Source organism: Stegostoma tigrinum, chromosome 27, assembly GCF_030684315.1.
Source record: "Stegostoma tigrinum isolate sSteTig4 chromosome 27, sSteTig4.hap1, whole genome shotgun sequence".
NCBI lineage: Eukaryota > Metazoa > Chordata > Chondrichthyes > Orectolobiformes > Stegostomatidae > Stegostoma > Stegostoma tigrinum.
In genome coordinates this window covers 37,995,572-38,016,736 of record NC_081380.1, presented here as the reverse complement: position 1 = coordinate 38,016,736, position 21,165 = coordinate 37,995,572, and the positions used below count along the sequence as shown (strand labels likewise).

Here is a 21,165-nt window from a genome sequence, read left to right as displayed (position 1 = left end):
TCTGCAATTAGTTCAAGGTGAGTTTTCAGTACTTTTTCAGTGTGCTGAGCCACGGGGGAGGCGATGGCCTCTCTTGCAGTATTGTTATTAGTAATTACTAATTCAGAAACTCAACTAATGTTCTGAGGACACAGGTTCAAATCCAAATTCAATAACAAAAACGAATCTCGCATTAAGGGTCTAATGATGACCAAAAAGCCATTTGCTGATTATCAGAAAAACCCATCTGGTTCATTGACGCCCTTCAAGGAAGAAAATCTGCAAACTTTACCGGGTCTGGCCTACATGAGACTCCAGACCAACAGCAATGTGGTTTAATCGCAACTGCCCCAGGCAGTAAATGCTGGCCTAGCCAGTTAAGCTCTCATCCAGTGCTGGAATTTTAAAAGCCACAGTCAAGACCAATCCTACCCAGATTCAACTCATACAATATATTCACGTACCATTTCTTTTTTTTTGGGGGGGGGGGGGGTCATGTAAAATCCTGAATTTTCTTTTAATATGAGGAGTCAAAACTAAGATACAAGTCTTAAAGAACAATGAAATTATTCCATCACTTAATCTCTTATTTTAAAGCAGATATAAAATCTGTAACTACTGACAGCAATTTCCTAAAAAGTTGTGCATATTACAACAAATCTAATTCCTCTAAGCTATAAATTGATTCATGAGCTGGTAGTTAGTCAGATGGAAATCAGTATTGTGCCACAAATCTCTAATTCCCAGTTGGATCTGCTTATTTCCACGTGGTTCCAGGTATTTAATTTGGCTATTTCCAATACAATCTACATTAATTTCCAATAAAAAGTGAAGAACCAAAATATACTGTTTGAAAGAGAACAGCATTCAAAACTGCAGTACAGAACAAACCGAGCCAATGTCAGTGCTTCCCCAATAACTAGCAAAACCACAGTTTTACAATCCAGAAGGCAGTGGAGAAGCAGTAAGGGCACAGCCAAGAATCACTTTACAATGCTACTGTTTTACTAGCTCCAAAATGAACCAAGAGGATACATTTCTTGCGAACTTCTGAAAACTGATCCACATTGTGGAGGGAGGCACGCTAGTAATGCATAAAGGGAAAATTCAAACAAATAGGAAGCCAGCTACAAAAGTCCAATGTTTCTCTCAAACTACACACTCGGTGAAGACAGAATCAAGAACGATCACGTTCACTCCACAAACGAGCAACAACCAAGCATGCACTTAGATAATGTTGACCTGGTAAAGAAAAATTTCGTGTCTGTCCTGAATTCCTGCTGGGAAGCATGCATAGAGTTTGACGAGGATAGAATAAGCTATAAACGAACCGTAGTTGAACAGCTAGCCAAAAAACTAGACTCACATAAAGAGTGGTTTCTTCTGGATGGTACAGGAAGATGAAATCCACATGTGGCAGTTTAATGATACAAGTGGTTCTCCAGTAGGAGTACTGATAATGGGCTTCCCAGTTTATTCAGCCTGGAAACAAATTCAATTCAGTTCCTTAAAGCTCCAACAGAAGCATGGTTGTAATTAGAGCTGGATATAATTATTTATTTTTAAAATCAACCACCAGCAGTATTCCACTGTAATCATCTCATGCTGCAGTCCCAAACTGTGCGCTGATGCCCAATGTGGTGACAAACAACGAGCAATAAGCACTTCTTCATAGAAGAGAAGTCAAAGCAGAGCGGTTTTGCTCAGCTCAAAGATGTTGCAGCAATCAACTATACTCTTGAATAGCAATGCTTTATGGCACAGCAAAATCCTGGAGAGGAGACAAACAGGATGAGACAGCTTGGAGGATAAATCAAGCACGAATTCAAGTAGTCTCTGGGTAAAATTCCCTTTGAAAACAGCTGGAAGCACTGAGCTCTCTCAGTTTGAAGCAAGGCGAGTTTGGTGGGAGATATCAAGTAAAAAGATTGTGGAAGTCCATTTGTGCTTTTTGATCTACCACAATACAATGCCAAGACAAATCAAAATTAATGGCACTGACCTAACCCCCAACCAAGGAATCACAAAGGGCAAACACTCACGTTAGAAAGCAAATAAAAACTCAAAAGCTTTCTTGGTAAAGTACAGCTCCATGCAAAATCAGTCCACATCTAGAAACACCTTAAGCTCCAGTTCCGGGCATTCTGAAGCAAGGTGATCTGGGCTTGGCAACAACTGCAGCTGTGAAGATGTCTGGAATTCACCTGCTCCTGACTATCAATTGACCTCTTCTAGCTTCAGAAATGTAAAGAATATTAACAAAGCTAAAATGAAACTTACTTTACTGCAAAGATTCTTAATCTCAATCCAGTGTACTTTTATCACAAGATAACGAAATGTGAGGCTGGACGAACACAGCAGGACCAGCAGCATCTCAGGAGCACAAAAGCTGCTACTTTAATCACAAGATGTAGTTTGCACAACTATTTCAAGGCTGGCAACATGGTAGACAAAGTTACAGGTTTTGATTATTATAAAATTAGCACCTTAGAAACTGAAATACAATAATCATACTTATAAAAACAAAAGGAATAACATGCAAGGCCACAGAGAAAAGACCCAGGAGTGGCATTAGTTCAATTGCTCCTATCAAGTATTACACCAACGCAACTGGTCAAAAAGCTTCCTTCAGTACTTTCACCATTCTAAGAACACTTTAACAATCTAGCTTCCAACCAAACACAATCTCAGGCTGAAGAAGGATCTCGATCCAAAACATCAAACTTTCCTGCTCCTCTGATGATGCTTGGCCTGCCGTGTTACCTCACAATCTCAGGCTGTTCACTTGGTTAAAATAAGGACAAGGAGCTCATAGGTCAATTGTGCAAGTGGAGCTCAATTTCTGTCCTCACTTAAGACTCAGGAAATCCCAAAGTGCCTCACAATCATTTATGTACTTTTGAATGATCATCAACTATTGTAACGCTCTGAACACAGTTGCTAATTTACACAAATTAACCTCCAAACAGCAATGTGATAATCTGTCTAAGTGAAATAAAAACAAAGTGCTGGAGAAACTCAAAATCTGGCACAATTTGTAGACAGAGAAACAAATCTGACGTCGAGTCCAAAATAACTCAGTGTCTCTAGTACTTTGTGCTATTATTTCAGATTTCCAGCATGCACTTTCAACCTGTTCACGTGACACTGACTGAAGTATAAATATTGGCCACGACTCTGGGGGCAGTTCCTCTGCTCTTCTTTGAAATGATGCCAAGAGCTTCACCAGGCAGAGATAAAAGTGAGGTGTCAACCTGCTCAAGCGCCATTACATGCATGTTAGAGAAGCTAAAGACAGAGCTCAACAATCCCACAATCAACTGATCAACTTAAAGCTCTGCAGTCGTGTCTTATCCAGTCATGAATAGCAATGGATAATTAAACTAACAGTAGGAGATATCTGTGTGAACATCCCTACCCTCAGCAATGACAGGAGTCTAACATGTCTGCAAAAGACTGAAGCTTTTGACTGATGGATAACTCATGTTGGCCTTCTCCAGATATCCTCACCAGAAGGACTAGGCTCCAACTAATTTGATTCACCTATCATAATAAAGATGTAATCAAGCAGATTGGATACAACAAGCCCTTTGGGACCCATGACATATACTGCAGAACTTGCCACACCTTAAGTCAAGCGATTTCAGGTCAGCTACAAATGGGAATGTTTCCAACTAAGTGAAAAATTTCCCAGATGATATGTTCTTCCCACAAAAGGCAAGGCCAATCCAATCCAGCCAATTAGCATCCTATCAACAATCAGCAGTGATGCAAGGTGTAGTCATTGGTACCAGCAGGCAGAATTTACACAAACACCTCCTCACTGACAGTCAATTTATGTTCCGTCAGGACCACTTAGCCTCAGGCTTGATCACAGCCTTGGTCCAAATGTAAACGGACATAAATTTCAGAGGTGAGGCAAACAACTACCTCGACATCAAAGCAACATTTGGCTGACAGTGGTGTCAAGGATGCCTAGCCCAAATGAAATTAATTCGATTCAGGAAGCAAACTGTCTGGAGTTATACCGACCATGAAGGAAGATGATTTTGCTTACTGGGGCCAATCATTTCCGTCACAGGGCAACGATGGAGGAACTCCTCAGGGTTGTCACCAAGGCCTAACCTTCTTCAGCCATTTCATCAATAACCTTCCCTCTAATAAGATTTGAAGTGGGGACACATGCTGATGATTGCAGAGAGTGGTCAATTCTATACACAATTTCTCAGATCATGGAGCAGTCAATATGCAGAAAGACCTAGACAACGTTGAGCCTTGGACTGTTAAGCAGCAAGTGACATTCATACCATACCAGTGCCATGCAAGGAAATTTTCTCTTCAGCGTCTAAACAATATCCCTTGATTTTGGAAGCATTACTGAATACACCCTCATCAAATCCTGCATGTCATTATGGCAAGGAGCTACATGCACACCAAAGAAATCGTACTGCAGGCATAGGTCAGCAACCCTACAACCAACCAAGAAGATTAAAGCGTTCAAGTGCTGCCACATCTACTCAAATGGGTAGTGGGTAACTAAGCAATTGATAGGGAGGCCGTTGCTCCATAAACAACCTACCCTCAATATGGCATTAGTCTTGCACAGTGCAAAGGATAACACTGAACCATATGCAACTATCCTCAGTCAGAAAGACAAATCTAGTTATGTTTCAACTCCTCTGACCACAAATGTTGAGACATAAACAGATCAATGGATGGGTATTCAAAAGCTGCACAATACCCAAAACCCTTCTACTCTGAAGATACAAATTAAACGTAACAAGATTGAGGACCCATTAGAAAAGCAAAACTTTCAATTCCTTTCTCTCAATAAAGGAAAATGCATTCGGCTCCCAAACTCCAAATTTCTTTATTCAACACGGCTTATGAACTCTCAAGTGTTATTATAGATAATGGCTCACATCTCACCACCCAGGGGCCTAGCATTCCAATAGCTAGTGTTACTTGCAACCCAACATTGATGTGCGACCAGAAGAGACATCTAAAAAGGTAAATCTGAATCCAGAACTCAAATCCTAATTGCAAAATTTTAGCAGAGACAGGGAAGAACAGGACTTACATGAATGATCATTCCCAAATGCAAACAAATCAAGACTGTTCAGACAAAGAGCATTAAGCCATCAGTTATGTGACTACAATACAAGTCTCATCTTGTTGACAAGGCTAAATTTTAGTAAGTGAATTTACCCTCCCACCATATTTTATTGGCAATCCATCTCAAAAATTGATATGACACTCTGCCAGACTCAATGATCATAAAATTTCAGGTGCAAGCAACATAGTGAGTTTATAAACAGCGAATCCAAGAAGAATTGAAGGCAGAGATTCATAAATAACTCATACCACTTTGAAAAGATCATAGGTGACAAAGTCCTGAAGACGATACAAGCACAACAAACAGTAATGCTTCAGGCAAAAATTTAGTCACCATGTTCAAATTCAAACAAATTAGAACAAGCTTATATACAAGGTAATTCCAAATGTATGTTGCTATAGATGAGACTACTTCAGCAATCAAATTTTATTTAGAAAAGGTGGCAATATGTTCCATAAATGATACTGATCTCAAAGCAAAAGAGATATGCTATAGTCCACACAAGACTTGCATGGATCTATCCTTGGCCCTTTGCCATTTTGATGATGTTGCTGAGCAACAGAATAACTAAGAAATATTAGGTCTGTCACACAAAATATCAAGAACCATCTGTATTTCAGCACATCTCGTGATGTCTCCACACCTTGCTGTCAGATATCCAGTGCTCAACAAGTTTCCAGTTCCAAGTAAACGTTATTAAAAACAAACCACATTCACTCCATAATGACCATTTGCTTAAATAATCTTTTTGTTACCTTCAGGATCAATTATTCTTACGCTTTACTGGCCAGTGTTCAATCTTCCAAACTTCTGTTAAAGTGAGTTCATCCAAAACTCATCGCCCATAATTTAACCTGCAGCAAGTGAGTGCATAATCGAATTTACAGCAAGATTCACCAATTTCAGTTGCAAACTACCTGAACCTCAAATTCAAATCCCACCAACATCTGCACTTCTCCACCTATCTGTAACCTCCACCTACTTGACAAAGAATTGTGCACTCTCTCATTTCTAGCCCCCTTATACAACACACGCAGCAGATTCCCATCTCCCTTGTTATACCATATTCAGCCAGACATAACGAGTGCATGATTCACAATTGCCTCCTCCAGAGGTCTACAGTATCTCAAATGGCAGTCTGGAGCAATTTGATTCAGGGCACATATCAACAAATGACTCAAGGCAGTGAATACGCCAAAAGCTAATGGGCCCCGAGAACATTCCAGCAATATTACTAAAGAACTATGCTCCAGAATTTGCACTCCCCCAGCCAAGCTTATCCAGTATAGCCATTGCTCTGACATCTGCTTGCCAATGTGGAAAATCATCCAGGTATGCCTTGTACACAAAGAAAAACAAATCCAAACTGGCCCATTACTAACCCAGCTGTACAAACCTCTGGTGCGGCCGCACTTGGAGTATTGTGCGCAGTTCTGGTCACCGCAGTGTGGGAGGGATGTGGAAGCTTTGGAGGGAGTGCAGAGGAGATTTGCTGGGATGTCGCCCGGTATGGAGGGAGGGTCTTGCCAGGGGTGGGGGAGGACACGACTTAAGGCTGTTTTTGTTGCGGGGGGGGTTGAGAGGTGACTTAATAGAAGCATGTGGAGTGGTCGGAGGGTTGGATGGGGTGGATGGGGACAGCCTTTTTCCTGGGGTGGTGGCGGCCAGCACGAGGGGGCATGGCTTTGAATTGAGGGGTGGGGGATGTGGGACAGATGTCAGAGGTGGTTTCTTTACTCAGAGTGGTAAGGGAGTAGAGCGCTTTGCCTGCAATGGTGGTGGATTTGCCAACTTTAGGTACATTTGAGTCATCATTGGACAGGCATATGGACATGCATGGAATGGTGTAGGTTGGGTGGGCTTGGGATCGGTGTGACAGGTTGGCACAACATCGAGGGCCGAGGGGCCTGTACTGTGCTGTAGTGTTCTATATGTCTACTTCAAATCATCAGTAAAGTGATGGAAGAGGCCATCAATGCCACTATTGCATAGTAGTTATTCAGTGATATCCTACTCACTGGTGCTCAGTTTGGATTCCACCAGGGCCATTCAACTCCTGACCTGATTAAATCTTGCTCTAAACTGGAGAAGAGAGATGAATTCTCAAGGGGATTCGAGACATCAAGGCCTTCCCTCCATTGTAAGACAAAAGTCGAGAAAAACTGCACACTGTTCAGAACCATTTGCAACTCACGTACTAAAGCAGAGAGACCATACAAGAGATTCACGTCACCTTAGTTTTTCTGCACCCCACCCCACCCCCTCCTCCACCACTGTTCAAACCTCAGGACTGACTACAGATTTACTCTCAGATCCAACCCTGACTTTGTAATCAAGGCTGCCAACAAGACTGGTGCTGTTATTATCGGGCGTATTGACTTCAACACTGCAAAGGCTGAGGGCCAGTCTTCTCCTGCCTCTCCCAGACCATGGCCCCACAAATGAACTGAACACTGGGCTATTGTGGACACAATAGACACTAATCTCATTTCATCTGGTCACCTCCTCTGTCATGATCTCTAAGTTTATTGCCCCCAAACACGCATGGCCTGCTTCTACCTCTTCACAAAATCCACAAACAGGGCAGCCCAAGCATACCCACTGCATCTGCTTGCTGTTGTCCCAGAGATCTCATCTCATCTCGTTCTACCTCAGCACAATACTTTCTCCCCTGCTCCAGTCCCTTCCCACCTGGATCTGCTAGTTTTCAGAGGTTTATATTGGTTTCAGAATTTCCAGTTCACAGGTTCCAGCCACCTCTTCACCAGGAACTTTCAATCCCTTTACTTTTCCATCCCGACATTAGGATACTCTCAGGCCTGTCCATTTCTTCCTGAAAAAGGTCTGAACCATGCCCACCTACCACCATTGTCCTCGCCTGGCCAAGCTCGTTCTCATTTTCAACTTGACCTTTCACTCCTCTCAGTTTCTTCAGTGAAAGGTGTGGCCATGGGTTCCAGTCATGCCTGTCCCTTTGTGGGGTATGTGCAACATTCCGTGCTCTACTTGTCCTCAGGCCCCCATCCACAATTCCTTCTCTGATACATCAACAAAATCATTGGTGCTGCTTCCATCTCTTGCCCGGAATTTGAAAAATTTATCAATGCTGCTTACAATTTTCATCCTGCTCTCACCTTCACCTGTTCCCCCTAACTCTTCACTTCCTCAACATTTGTTTCCATTTCAAGGGCTAGGCCAGCCACCAATTCCCAGTTACCTTAACTATACATCCTCACTCTGCTTACATGAAGACTACTCCATTCTCCAAATTCCTCCATCATATCTGTTCCAATCATGTTATGGGGAACCTATGAAATGTCCACTTTCTTCTTCAACTGAAGATTCCCCACCACTGAAGACTAAAGGGCCCTCGGTGACATCCTGCCTGTCTCCCTCACTTTGGCCCTCTCCCCTTTCCTTTCCTACCACAACAGTGAAAGGGTCTACCTGGTCCTCACCTACCACTTCACCTGCAATCACATCCAAGGATCATTAGCTAAGGTAACAAGATGTAGAGCTGGATGAACACAGCAGGCCAGGCAGCATCAGAGGAGCCAGGCCGAAACATCAGCTTTCCTGCTCCTCTGTTGTTGCCCGGCCTGCTGTGTTCATTCAGCTCTACGCCTTGTTATATCAAGACTTGTGCATCAGCAGTTCCTACTATCTCAAAGATCATTAGCCAACATTTCTGAACCCTCCAGTAGGATCAGTCACTATGAAATTCCTGGGAGGTTATATCACTTACCAGGCAACAATCTGGACTAACCATATTAATACTGTTGCTACAACAGCTGGTTCCAGGGGCTAGGAACTCTGCATCAAGTAATCACCATTATCATTTCCCAAAGCCTGCCCACCATCTACAAGAACATGAGTGTGATGGAGCACTCCATACTTGTCTGAATTAGTATGGTTCCAACAAGAGAAACTTGATGTATCAAATCCAAGGACTTGGTGTGACTGCTGCATCCACAAATATTCTCTCCCCCCACCCCGAATGCTCAGTCCACATTAATGCTACTGGTACTGCTATTCCTACCACCACAGGTTGCACTGCAGAAATTCACCTAAAATTCCTGAGACAGCCCTTTCCAATCCCACTCAAGGACGAGGGCAGCAGATACATGGTCCAGCAGGAGGGCAAGTTTGCCTCCAAACCTCTCTCCATCCTGACTTGGAAATACATTGCCACTCCAGAGTCAGTAAGACTAAATCTCCTAATTCCCTCCCCAACAGCATTGAGAGCCCACTCTCAGAAAATGGACTGCAGCGGTTCAAGAGAGCAGCTTACCACCTTCTCAAGGGCAACAAATACTGGCTCAGCCAGCAACACTCATCCTATAAGTGAATTTTTAAAATGATCATTGAACAAAGAAATTGTATACAAGGTCTGAAAAATAGGTAACTGACTTAAGTACCATGATTTAAATGGCGGAGTGGGCTTGATGGGCCGAATGGCCTTACTTCCACTCCTATGTCTTATGGTCTTATGGCCTTAAGTACGATTATTTCTGAAAAACATACAGAACTGCAAAATTAAAATGAATGCAATAAATAAAAATCTTCTACTTGTCTAGTTTTATTTACATTTTATAGAATTCAGATCTATTATACACAAAGGACTTCTAATTTGTCATTACAATTATATTAGGGCTGTTTGCTGTTTCATAATGTGTGCATGTGCTTTCTACACATGATCAACTTGCATTTAAACAACTGATTTAACATTGTGAAGAGTTGTTGATATTTCACAGCAGCACTGGCAAACACAAGGTTAAGATGAGCCATGTAAAGAAATATTAGGACAGGTAATCAAACACTTGGTCAAAGAGTTAGATTTTGCAGAGCATCTTAAAAGGAGACAGAGGTAGAGAGGTTTACAGTGCAAATTCCAGACAAGCAAGACAGCAAGATGCAGAATCACCAATCGTGCGGTAAAGTGGAACTGAAAGAGGGCAGAGATCTCAGAAGACTATTAGGCTGGATGAGATTATTGAGATAGTGAAGGGCAAGACGATGGAGGAAATTGTAAATGAGAACGCTGATCATGGGGCCGATATAAGTTAGCAAACCAAGAACATGTGACAAGAAAGACTTCAATTCGAATACAGGTGTTGGTTCGAGAAGTGTTGCGTCTGAAGTTTTCACAACAAAGCACGAGGCCACCACGAAAGGTTATTTGAACACTTAATATTATACTAGCAGATGGTCCCAACTGCCTCTAGCTGCCTGCACTGCCCGGACTGCCTGCTCAGGGCTCACAATCCCACAATTTTATACTCATTCCCACCTCCCCCCAAGTTTCTTCCAGTCAGTTCACTCAAGCACCAGGCTGCCTGCCACTTCAGTAACCAGTTCCTCCTCTTTCTGGAACCTTCTGTCTGTTGGTTTTCCACACATGCCCAGTCTTTTACTTCTTCATGGCTTCCCCTTCCCCAATCCCCCAACCCATGCACACGCACACCTCCTCCATTTTAAACTTACGCAATATGCATTCAGCTGCAGACATTTTATTTAAAGTCTAATTATTTTGAACATAATCAAGCTCTCTCTCACAACGAGTTTATGGAAAGCAAAAGATTAAGTCTAGATACAGCACAGTCGTGATAGCAAATGCATGGATGAGAGTTTTAGTAATTGAGCTGAGGTGGATGGCTAATGTTACATCGGTCACAGTCAGCGGTCCAGGTGATTGATTAGATGTGGTTGGTGTTATCTTTGATCACAGAGCCTTCAGAGATCTAAAAAGCCTGATTCCACATTAGTTAGCTGTCAGGGACAGCGATGGTGTTATTGGTTTGGTTATGGAGATTGTTAAAGGACCAATGACAAGAGCTTCTGTTTTCCCAATATTTAATTGAAGAAAACTTTCGTTACTCCAGTGATAATGGGAACTGCAGATGCTGGAGAATCCAAGAAAGCAAAGTGTGAAGCTGGATGAACACAGCAGGCGAAGCAGCATCTCAGGAGCACAAAAGCTGACATTTTGTGCCTAGGCCCTTCATCAGAGAGCAACCTGTCTGATGAAGGGCCTAGGCCCAAAACGTCAGCTTTTGTGCTCCTGAGATGCTGCTTGGCCTGCTGTGTTCATCCAGCTTCACACTTCGTTATCATACATTACTCCAGTACTGGATGCCAGATAGGGAGTGCGAGAATTCAGTGGTGGTGAAAGGGTCAAGCAAGGCAGTTGAGAGAGAGTTTGACACCATAAGCATACATATAGAAGCAGGTGCTGTGCTTTCAGAAGGTATCACAGATATATCTGTGCTACTTTCAGGCAAGAATTTCATCAACAAAAGCCGCACATTCTAAAATTTAGATGAATGTGATCTTTGAAAATGAACAACTTCCACAGATCACAATGGGAATTCAAATTCAGTTTCCTGAATCTAGTTTCTATGATTTCATTATGAAAAATTGCATTGATTGATTCAAAAAAACAAGGTAAGTGGCAGAGAAACATTTATTCTCTTGAAAGGATGTACCACATTCCCCACCCTTTCACTTAACAAAACCATAAGCCATGTAACACACAACTTTCAGGGCTTACATATCAAGGTTTACCCACAAAAAAAAAGCTGATACTATGCTAAATAATGAATATTGTAAGAATTACTATTCCAGCATATGACTCAACTGTTTCTTTAAGAAATATTTGGGTGACAATTCACAAACTTCATGAAATTCATTTGGACATGATCTACAGAAAGACCCCTTTGTAATTACCTTGAATGTTATAATTCCACTGCAGCAAGTGCATCTTGGACTCAGGCCTCTAGAAGGGACATTGTTGCCCCATCAGAAGCATGCTTCATAATGCCATGAAGTAGACATTTTCCAATCAACCTGTTCAGAGCTGGCAGGACTTGAACTCAAGCTTTTTGACTCAAAAGTTTGGGACACTACCACAGCACCTCAACTGCATTTATACCACTGTACAGGTATTTTTAAATTAACTTGACATGTTATGACAGATATTGGACAAATGGGACTTGGTCCCAGGCCTAAGCAGATGTACAAATTTGATTCAACTGACCACCCCAATTCACAAGCCACTGCCACTCAAGATCCAGACTGTCACAAAGAATATTGATTTAAATATGAAATTGCACTTCAGGAATCAAAAGATAAGAAATAGGTCCCGCCCTAGTGTCTCTGCAGATTCAATTTCTGAGCTTTATGTGCATAAACGGATACTATCAGGCAGGCAAATTGACCACAGCATGACTGGGATTGAGGAAACAGACAAGTTTGCCACAACTACAAACCTTGTCACCTGTTGGACATTGTGAAGAAAGTGGATGCTAGCCTGCAGCAAGATCAGGCTCAGCCGTGATGCCCCTTATGTAAAAACACATTGACCTATAAATGTACATGAAATTATAGGTATTTTCTAATCAACCTCCTCAGAAATGCTACAACACATGTCTTGACCAGGTGGGACTTGAACTTATGCTTCCTGGTGCAGCAGTAAGAACACTATGACTACACCAAAAAGATCCCTTCGATGAAATCATATCCTTCAGGATTGGACCGGGGGGTGGATGGCAATTAAACACAGAAATATGTTTAACAAAAGCCGTCAACTTTAGTCAGCAAAAGCCATTTCTACAGTTTAAAAATCAATATTTCCATTTAATTGGTATTTTTGCCTGAAAAATACACAAATTATTTTAAAATTATTCAATGGATCTATATCCTCAAAAGTAATTTACCAACAATACAGGTCCAAGAAGTTTAAACAGCACCACTAAATGAGCAACCATAGGTTCAAACTGCTAAGGTCTGCACAGGCCTGAACAACGATAGTCTAGTCGGTGGCTTTGATAGCTATTATGGTATTTAGCCAATATCAATTACAAATACAAGACGATAAACCATAAAGCAAGAAATCACATTCTATTTTGGCTAACTAAAGTTTTAGCCAAATATAGTTAGAATCATAGAGATATGCAGCACCGAAGCAGATCCTTCAGTCCAACTTGTGCTTGCCAACTAGATATTCTAAAAACATCTCATCCCATTTGCCAGCATTTGACCCATATCCCTCTAAACCCTTCCTATTTATGTACACATCCTGATGCCTTTTAAATGCTGTAATTGTACCAAACTCCACTATTTCCTCTGGCAGCTCATTCAACACCCTGTGGGTGAAAAAAAGTTTACCTTTCAGTTCTTTTTAAATCTTTCCCCTCTCACCTTAAATCTATGTCCTCTAGTTTTGGTCTCCCCCACCCTGGAGAAAAGTCCATGTCTATTCACCCTACACATGACCCTCATGACTTTATAACCTTCTATAAGGCTACCCCTCAGTCAACACGCCAGGGAAAACAGCCCCAGCCTAGTCAGCCTCTCACTATAGATCAAACCTCCAACATCCTTGTAAATCTTCTCTGAACCCTTTCATGTTTCACAACACCGTTCCTAAAGCAGGGAGACCAGAACTGCACACAGTATTCCAAAAGTGGCTTAACTAGTGTCCTGTACAGCCACATGACTTCCCAACTCCGATACTCAATGCCTTCATTGGTCAGTGCAAGCATACAAAACACATCTTCACTACCCTGTCTACCTGTGACTCCACTTGCAAACCAACTATGAATCTGCACTCCAAGGTCTCTTTGTTCAGCAACACTCCCTAGGATCTTACACTTAAGTGTATAAATCCTGCCCTGATTTGCCTTTCCAAAATGCAGCGCTTTTCATTCATCTAAATTAAATTCTATCTGCCATTCCTCAGCACATTGGCCCATCTGATCAAGACCTTGCGTAGCCCGAGGTAACTTTGCCACCTACTTCCAGGCTTCTTCAAAAGAAAATGTGCATTGCCCGGAACTGCTAAGTACAAACTTCTCCTAACCTCTCCCTCACTACTGCCATGATATTTTTCCCAATTTTACTGCAGAATGATTCCTTAAATGCAGAGCTCCTTCTGTTACTAAGTTAGAGAACCTTGATTCACTCTTTATCCTCAAAAGCAAGTGTCAGGACTATTGGTATGCAAACTGTGAACTCAATTCTGCTCTTATCCATTTATTTTTTGTATTCTGGAATGGCAGCTTATCCTTTTGCACATTTTAAGCAATACTTCAAAGATGCATAGCTTCTTTTTGCTTTCTTACTTTTCTGGCCCTCACAACATACTTCCATCATCAGGCAAGTGGTTAAAGTTCAACTTACTTCTCAGTCTCTATTTAAGACACTCGCTAAAGAAATAAAAGATTTGCTTTACTATTTTTCCATGTAAATAAAGTTTTTAATTCAGTTTCTCCTGACAACAGCACAGCTGAGATCAAAAATATATTGCAGGGGTAAAACTACTGGGGTACAATCTACAACAAATTGTATTAGTGACCTGCAACCCAGTCATAATACATGCATGCACTTTAATGCAACTTGAAATCAAATCTCTATCAATTGCAAATACGAATTTTCACACTGGGTGATGATGCAGAATGGAGAATTGGGGTTAGCAAAGGAGTGGAGCAAGCAGTCGAGAAAGAATTGAAGCTTGTTAACAAGGCAACTAGGGTCAGTTAAGATTGTATTGTGAACAAAAACTTACAAAAAAGTTACTTGCTGCATACTAATCGCTGACGAATATTTGCAAAAACTTCTGTTCAAAATCTTACTATAAAAATCTACTACAATACGTCATCAGCAATACAAGGAAGAATCTTTTCCTGCAATAAGAAAGTGGAAGAGGTGGACATTGGGTATTCATACTGAAGCAGGATTAAAGAAAGTGGCACATCTGCTTCCTACTTAACTACCTCAAAATCAAGTGCACTTTCCACAAAGTTTCACAGAATTTGCCAACTCTTTCCACCCAGCAACTTCTGAGGGTGGCACAGTGACTCGTTGGCCAGAGACCCAAGCTCTATTACACCCTTTGGTGACGATGTGGAGTTTGCACATTCTCCCCGTGTCTGCGTGGATTTTCTCCCACAACCCAATGATATGCAGGTTAGGCAGATTGGCCATGCTAAATTGCCCATAACGTCTAGGGATGTGCAGATTAGGTGGGATAACCAAGGGAAATGCAGGATTACAGGGATAGGGTAGAGGGATGGGTCTGGGTGGGCTGCTCATCGGAGCGTCAATGTGGACATTAAGGGCCAAAAGGCCTGCTTCCACACCGCAGGGATTATGTGAGAATACAGGAGTGATGTTACATTGTTCCAAAACTCCAACAAACAATAATGATAGAAACTGGTTTTGTGGTTCTGTGTTCTGATTTTTTTTTCTTTATTTATTCGTGGGATGAGGGCATCACTGGCTACGCCAGCATTTATTGCCTATGCCTAGATTCCCAGAGGGCAGTTCAGATGTGTCTGGACACACATGTAGGCCCTGAACAAGTAAGGATGGCAGTTTCCATCCTTAAAAGATCATTAGTGAACCAGATGGGTTTTCCCAACAATCAACAACAGATTCATGGCCATCATGAGACATTTTAATTCCAATTTTTTTTATTCAATTCAATTTCCATCATCTGCCATGGTAGAATTTGAACCTGGAAGTGCAGAATATCATCTGGGTCACTGGATTAACAATCCAGTGAAAACACCCCTAGGCCATTGCCTGCCGCCACCCCCCCCCCCCCCCCCATTATTTAATAAACTATTTACTTCCCAGTTCACAAACTTATTTTGGATTATAATTAGAAAATTTATAACCTCCTTCATCGACGCTGACCTATGCTGACAGTTTTCATAGATTTCCACTGCCCATCTCTATCTCATTTCATGTGGCTCTTCTTCATACTGAATCCACAGAGTTCAGGATTTTAACGTTTTCTTCTCAGCTCAGGATCTTATACTGACAGCCAGGTCCTGCTCTCAGCTGCAGCTCCTATGCAGGAATTTTCAGCAATTAAAGACAGCCATCAGAAGTAAGAATCCTGTCACTTCATCTTCATCACACCCATCCTGCACCCCAACTTCATGAGACCAGAATTAGAGGCCACCTTAAATTTGCTAGTACAAATCAGATACTTTCCTAGTACACATGCTTTGTTTAAACTCAGCATGGCAATATTATCTGATCCAGTGGAAAAGTTAATAATTAGGATTTTAAAATGTAGGTGGCATACAGGCATAATACATTATACAAACTTAGTAATACCTTGCAAGGTTCCTAATCCATCAGAACTAGACATTCTCTAACAACTACCACAAATGGCCATTTGTGCAAGAATTGAAACAACTAACATTGCCAGATAGTCAATTTTGGGGTTCACACAATCCTGCAACTGCAGCATTTTCCTATTAAGGATAAATATTTTTCTGTTGTATGTAGTGCAATGATAATTAGGGAAACTTTACACTTAGCTGATTGTCAATGCCCATTGTTTTCCTACAAGGATTTTTAAAGACAAATGTTGCTTTAGAAGTTGTATATTAAACCCAACATTTTTGAACAACTCGGTATGAAAACAGCACAGAAGCAAATATGATTTCAGATAATTTTTTTCATAAATGAAACTGATACGCTATCACTAATACAGTAGCAAAACCAAAGTCATAGCACCTGTCTTCACACATGAATGAACTTTTGCAAAACTGAAGTTTGACATAATTATCACAGAATAACTACATTCCATCTCGAGTCCATACTAAGATAGTAATCATAGCTGCAACCACAGGAGGAAAGAGAACAAAGGGGAAAAAGAAAATGCAATCTGATCTCCACAGTCCTAATCTGGAAGGAAGGAAGAAAAAAAAATCAAACAGAGTTCCACATATGATCGCTTAAAACAATTTTCACCACAGGTTTTCCAGTCATGGTATCCTGTCACAGCAACAGCTTTGATAACACACCATTAAAAGCAAAAAAGGGACAGAACTTGCATTTGCAGAAGTTTTTCATCGCTCAAGGAACTCTAAAAACACTCCACGTGGCATGATTATACTAACAGCGGAAAGTTAAATGACCAGTTAATTTGTTTTTGATGTTGTCTGTCAAGATACTGGACGGTCAGCACAAGTGAAAATTCCCTGGTGGGCTTCAAAACTGTACCACAAAATTTTATTCATTTGCCTAGAGGAGTGACAAGGTCTAATTCTAATGTCTCACCTAAAAGACAGCAACTCAGACAGTGGTGCCTAACGTTAGTACTGTCTTCAAACATTGGCCGAAGCCACATGTTCATGATTTTGAAGTGGAATTAAAATCCCTATCTTTTGGACTCAAAAGGACGAGAATACTGCCACTGAGCCAGGAATAACATAGGATTTGACGAAAAACAATAAATCAGTCCAGTTTCATCAGGGCCACCAAAACAGATATCACAAAGGACAGTCGCGAGTGAAATAAATATGTACAAATTCTCTTAAACTGAAAGCAATTGCAGCTCAGGCTCTTGTAATTGGCAGTATCACAGAGCAATGTTTTCTCTCTTCCTCTTGATTGTATCACCAATTTCAACTTGTTTCATATTACTAAATGGATTGGGAAATTATTCCACTGGCTATAAAAGCAGTTATACATGAAGCCCTTGAAAGTTAATATAATACATAATAACCCAAACTGGAAAAAAATCATTATGTGTGAGCAGCTTCATCTCATGATCTCTTTGGGGTCTATACTTCTTACGCAGGCAGAAACTTATCACAAAATCTAGATAGAGGACTATCACGTAATCCATATGAGTACAGCAGCAAACAAATAAGCACATCTCGTTGCATTCAGTTCAATTTATCATTACTGCATTTCATTAAAGGAAATTGTACAAAGTCCAAAACTTTTTTTTTTGGTGACAGTAATTTTCAATTAGTGTAATCTGATAGAGACCAATTATTTTAACAATCAATTTTTTTTTTAAATCAAATTTTAAAAGAGATTCAAACTGAACAAATAGGACTGAAAAAAAGAGAAGTTGTACACCTTGTGCATTAACTGATAAATGTTCCAATTGGGACAAATAATGCTGCTTATAAAGAAAAATTCTTTAACAGCATTTTCAGGCATCCTTTCCAAGACTGAACTGCTTGAGAGATTTCAAACAAATGACAGAGAATGAGAACACTGCCAGCTTGGGAAATGGTTCATTGAGTTTTGTTTCTCTCAGCAACTCAAAGATTTTGAAATCAATCCCTGACCGATCCTAGCTGGGGCACTTTTAAAAACTCTACAACCGACCTGGGCATTTTAAAAAAAGGGGTGGATGGTGTTGGAAACCAGCCAGACTTCCCTTTTCTGATGACTACTTAATAAATATCCACTAGAAGACTGTACCATAAGCAAAATTGGACTTAACTCTCATATTTCTAGTTCAAATAACCTGTCCATTTATCACAGACACTTAACCCTTGAGGAATAGCGGGTTGGACAATACACCCGACACTTGTCGAGATTGTAACTCCAAGGTTCAAGACTTTAGACAAGAAAACTTTCCAACGTTCCAGTCCAGGGCAATCCAAGAATGATCAAAACCTACTGCCTAATTTTTATTAGTATTTTTGATATATGATTCAAAATAGTGGATACTTTACCACAGCTCTAGAGAAATCTCAATCCATTAAAAATACACCAGAATATCTTTTCCTCCAAGTTATTTATATACTTCGATGGCAGAAGTTGCAGAACAGTCGCCAGAATTAAAAACTTGCAATGCATCTATGTTTAAACTTTGAGCTTTGAAAATATTTCTCCTATATTTCAGTTGCTTTGAAATTATAGAAAGTGATCAGTTTCTGTCACACAGCATACCCATTTTTTGTTCTAACAAGAAATCCTGGCCTCGAATAGCAGATTGACTTCTGTTCAAATGTGTTGCGTTCAGAGAAAATAAAATTCAACATAAACCATGTCGGCATGATCCTTTACATCAGTCTACAATTATTATTCTAGAAGTTGAACCCATCTAAAAACATGACAGCTAACTCCTGATCAAATAAGTCACCACTGCAAGTTTCCATTAATAACACAAGCCTCTCGACTTTCAGGGTAACTCTAATAGTTAGGTAGCCTAATAGTTTTGGAGCAAGCTCACAGATAGGCTTGTTTACAAGGATTCTAGATGTAACTTACGTTTCAGTTTACTAACAAACTGACAACTGTATGCATTCTGTACAGATCAGTAAATAAAACTGGAAACCAGAGGGGAAAAAAAATCTCAAAAATAATTCGATTTTGGTCAGAGTTCACACATATATCAACAACATTTTGTAAATGGAAAATCATCAAAAGTATTCAGATGTCCCTAGTAAATGCATTTCTGGTCATCAATTCCTAACTGTACTTTCAAAAGTTGACTAACTTGAATGTGTTTGAGAAAAACTTTCCGCTCCAAAATTTTCATGTCCAATAAATTCAAAAACATAAATCTCTACAGGGTCCAACAGATCTCCAACACGAACAGCAAACATCTAATACATCACCTTCAAAATTAACTATATTAGTAAACCTCTAACATCATATCTGTTGGAAGCAGGAATAACTCGATTAGTCACGACAGAAAAGTACACCTTAAAAAAAAGCAAAGCATGAGTTAAAATACATTGATTCACTCTTGGTCGGTTGATTCACTCGTCCTGAGGTAAATAAATAGGGAGTGTCTCCCCTCAGAAACTGGGTGGGATGAGGCATCAATTAAGATGGCATAATGTTGGGGAGAAATCGAAGGGGCCGTTCAGTTACATAGCATCTTCATTTTACACAAAAATACACAAGAGACATTAAAATCAGCAGAAATCATTCTGGGGGATTGGAATTTCCTGCAGGCCCAAGCTACCGCTGCCTAGGTGACGGGTCCCTGGTCCCGGCCCTTAAGAGGATGAATAAATAGATAGATGGAAATACAGGAGCTCCAGCCCAGGCCCCGACAACCTGAATCCATCCTCTGGAGAAAGGTGAGGGAGAAGACGCAACATACCACCTCCAGAGAAATCAAAAACAAAAACGGACGCCAATTTCTTGCCTCAGAAAACATTCAACCGCGCTCGCTGCAGAAAACAAAATAAACTACAGCCATTTCTAACGCATTTTTTGCGCAGAACAAACACATAAGCTGTTAGGTCAATTTGTTTAACATGTTTACCTGCTCATCGAAACGTGTTACGACGGCTTGAACCCATTCCACCGGCTTATGAGCCGCCATGCTCGGCTTGCCCCCCCACCCCCCTCCTCCTCCTCCTCCTCCTCCTCCACCACCACCACCCCCTATCCCCAACTCTCCACAAGGTAAAAAAAACAACGGTGCTTTTTTTTAATGGTATATATATCTGTAGATGAACGGACTGATGTCAATCCCTCTAAGTTGTGTTGCGGGGATTGTTTTTCTCTCTGTCTCCCTTTCCGCTGCTTTTCTTTATACCCCCTCTCAGCGTCTCCACATTCACCAGGGCAGGGCGGCCATGACACCAGCCGGAAGTAGGTTTTTTTTCCCCCACCCCCACCGTGTGAGAAAAATTAAAAATCGCGCATGCGCCCCTCCAGCCCTGTCGTTCATTAAGAAAACCACGGAGCGGTTACGTCACAGCCGACCGGCCTCGCCCCTTCCCGCCCTTCGCCATTGGCACTCGCGCGCATGCGCGCGGGCTGCCCAACGATATTTTTTCAATGGGGCGCCAGAGATGCTGGAATGTGAAAGTATCGAGAGAGAAAACATTAACCCGTCACTATACTTCAGCGGTTGTTTTTTGTTTGCTGCGTATGTATTTTTAGCACGGAAGGATGTTTTTCATTCCACATATTCTCCTGGTTTCTCCGTAGTCTTGTGTATTTTTTGAATGTTAAAAAATTATCTTTGCTGGCGAGGATATTGAATCAGTGAAGCAATTATCAAGGAAATTTAAAGAAGCATTTAAAAATTGCATGACGTATCTCAACATTTCAAAATTCATATTTCTGATGTAGATCCTTTGACAGACTGGAAGCCAAGGGACAACTCCTTTCTATTTAAAGGGAGTAAAGGGAATAGTTCCACAAACTCATTCTGTTCTCTAAAGGGTCTCGCTTAAATTCAAGTCTCAAAAAGCCCATGTTCTCACACGTTAGTTTACGTTCGTTTGTATTTTCACTTTACAACTACCGACCGGCTGGCAACATCTGTTTCCGTTTCAGTT

The 21,165-nt window shown here is 41.0% G+C and overlaps 1 protein-coding gene across 4 annotated transcripts in view; it reads right to left on the bottom strand.

The window, feature by feature from the left end:
- The window catches only part of nf1a (neurofibromin 1a), a 313,607-nt gene extending 293,391 nt beyond the window's left edge, over nt 1–20,216 (bottom strand). For all 4 annotated transcript variants that reach the window (XM_059655316.1, XM_059655318.1, XM_059655317.1 and 1 more), the window contains exon 1: nt 20,139–20,216. In XM_059655316.1, the coding sequence (XP_059511299.1) occupies nt 20,139–20,198 (60 nt within the window). In that variant the 5' untranslated portion in view covers nt 20,199–20,216. The remainder of the gene's footprint in view (nt 1–20,138) is intronic.
- Between the last annotated feature and the right edge of the window lie 949 nt (nt 20,217–21,165).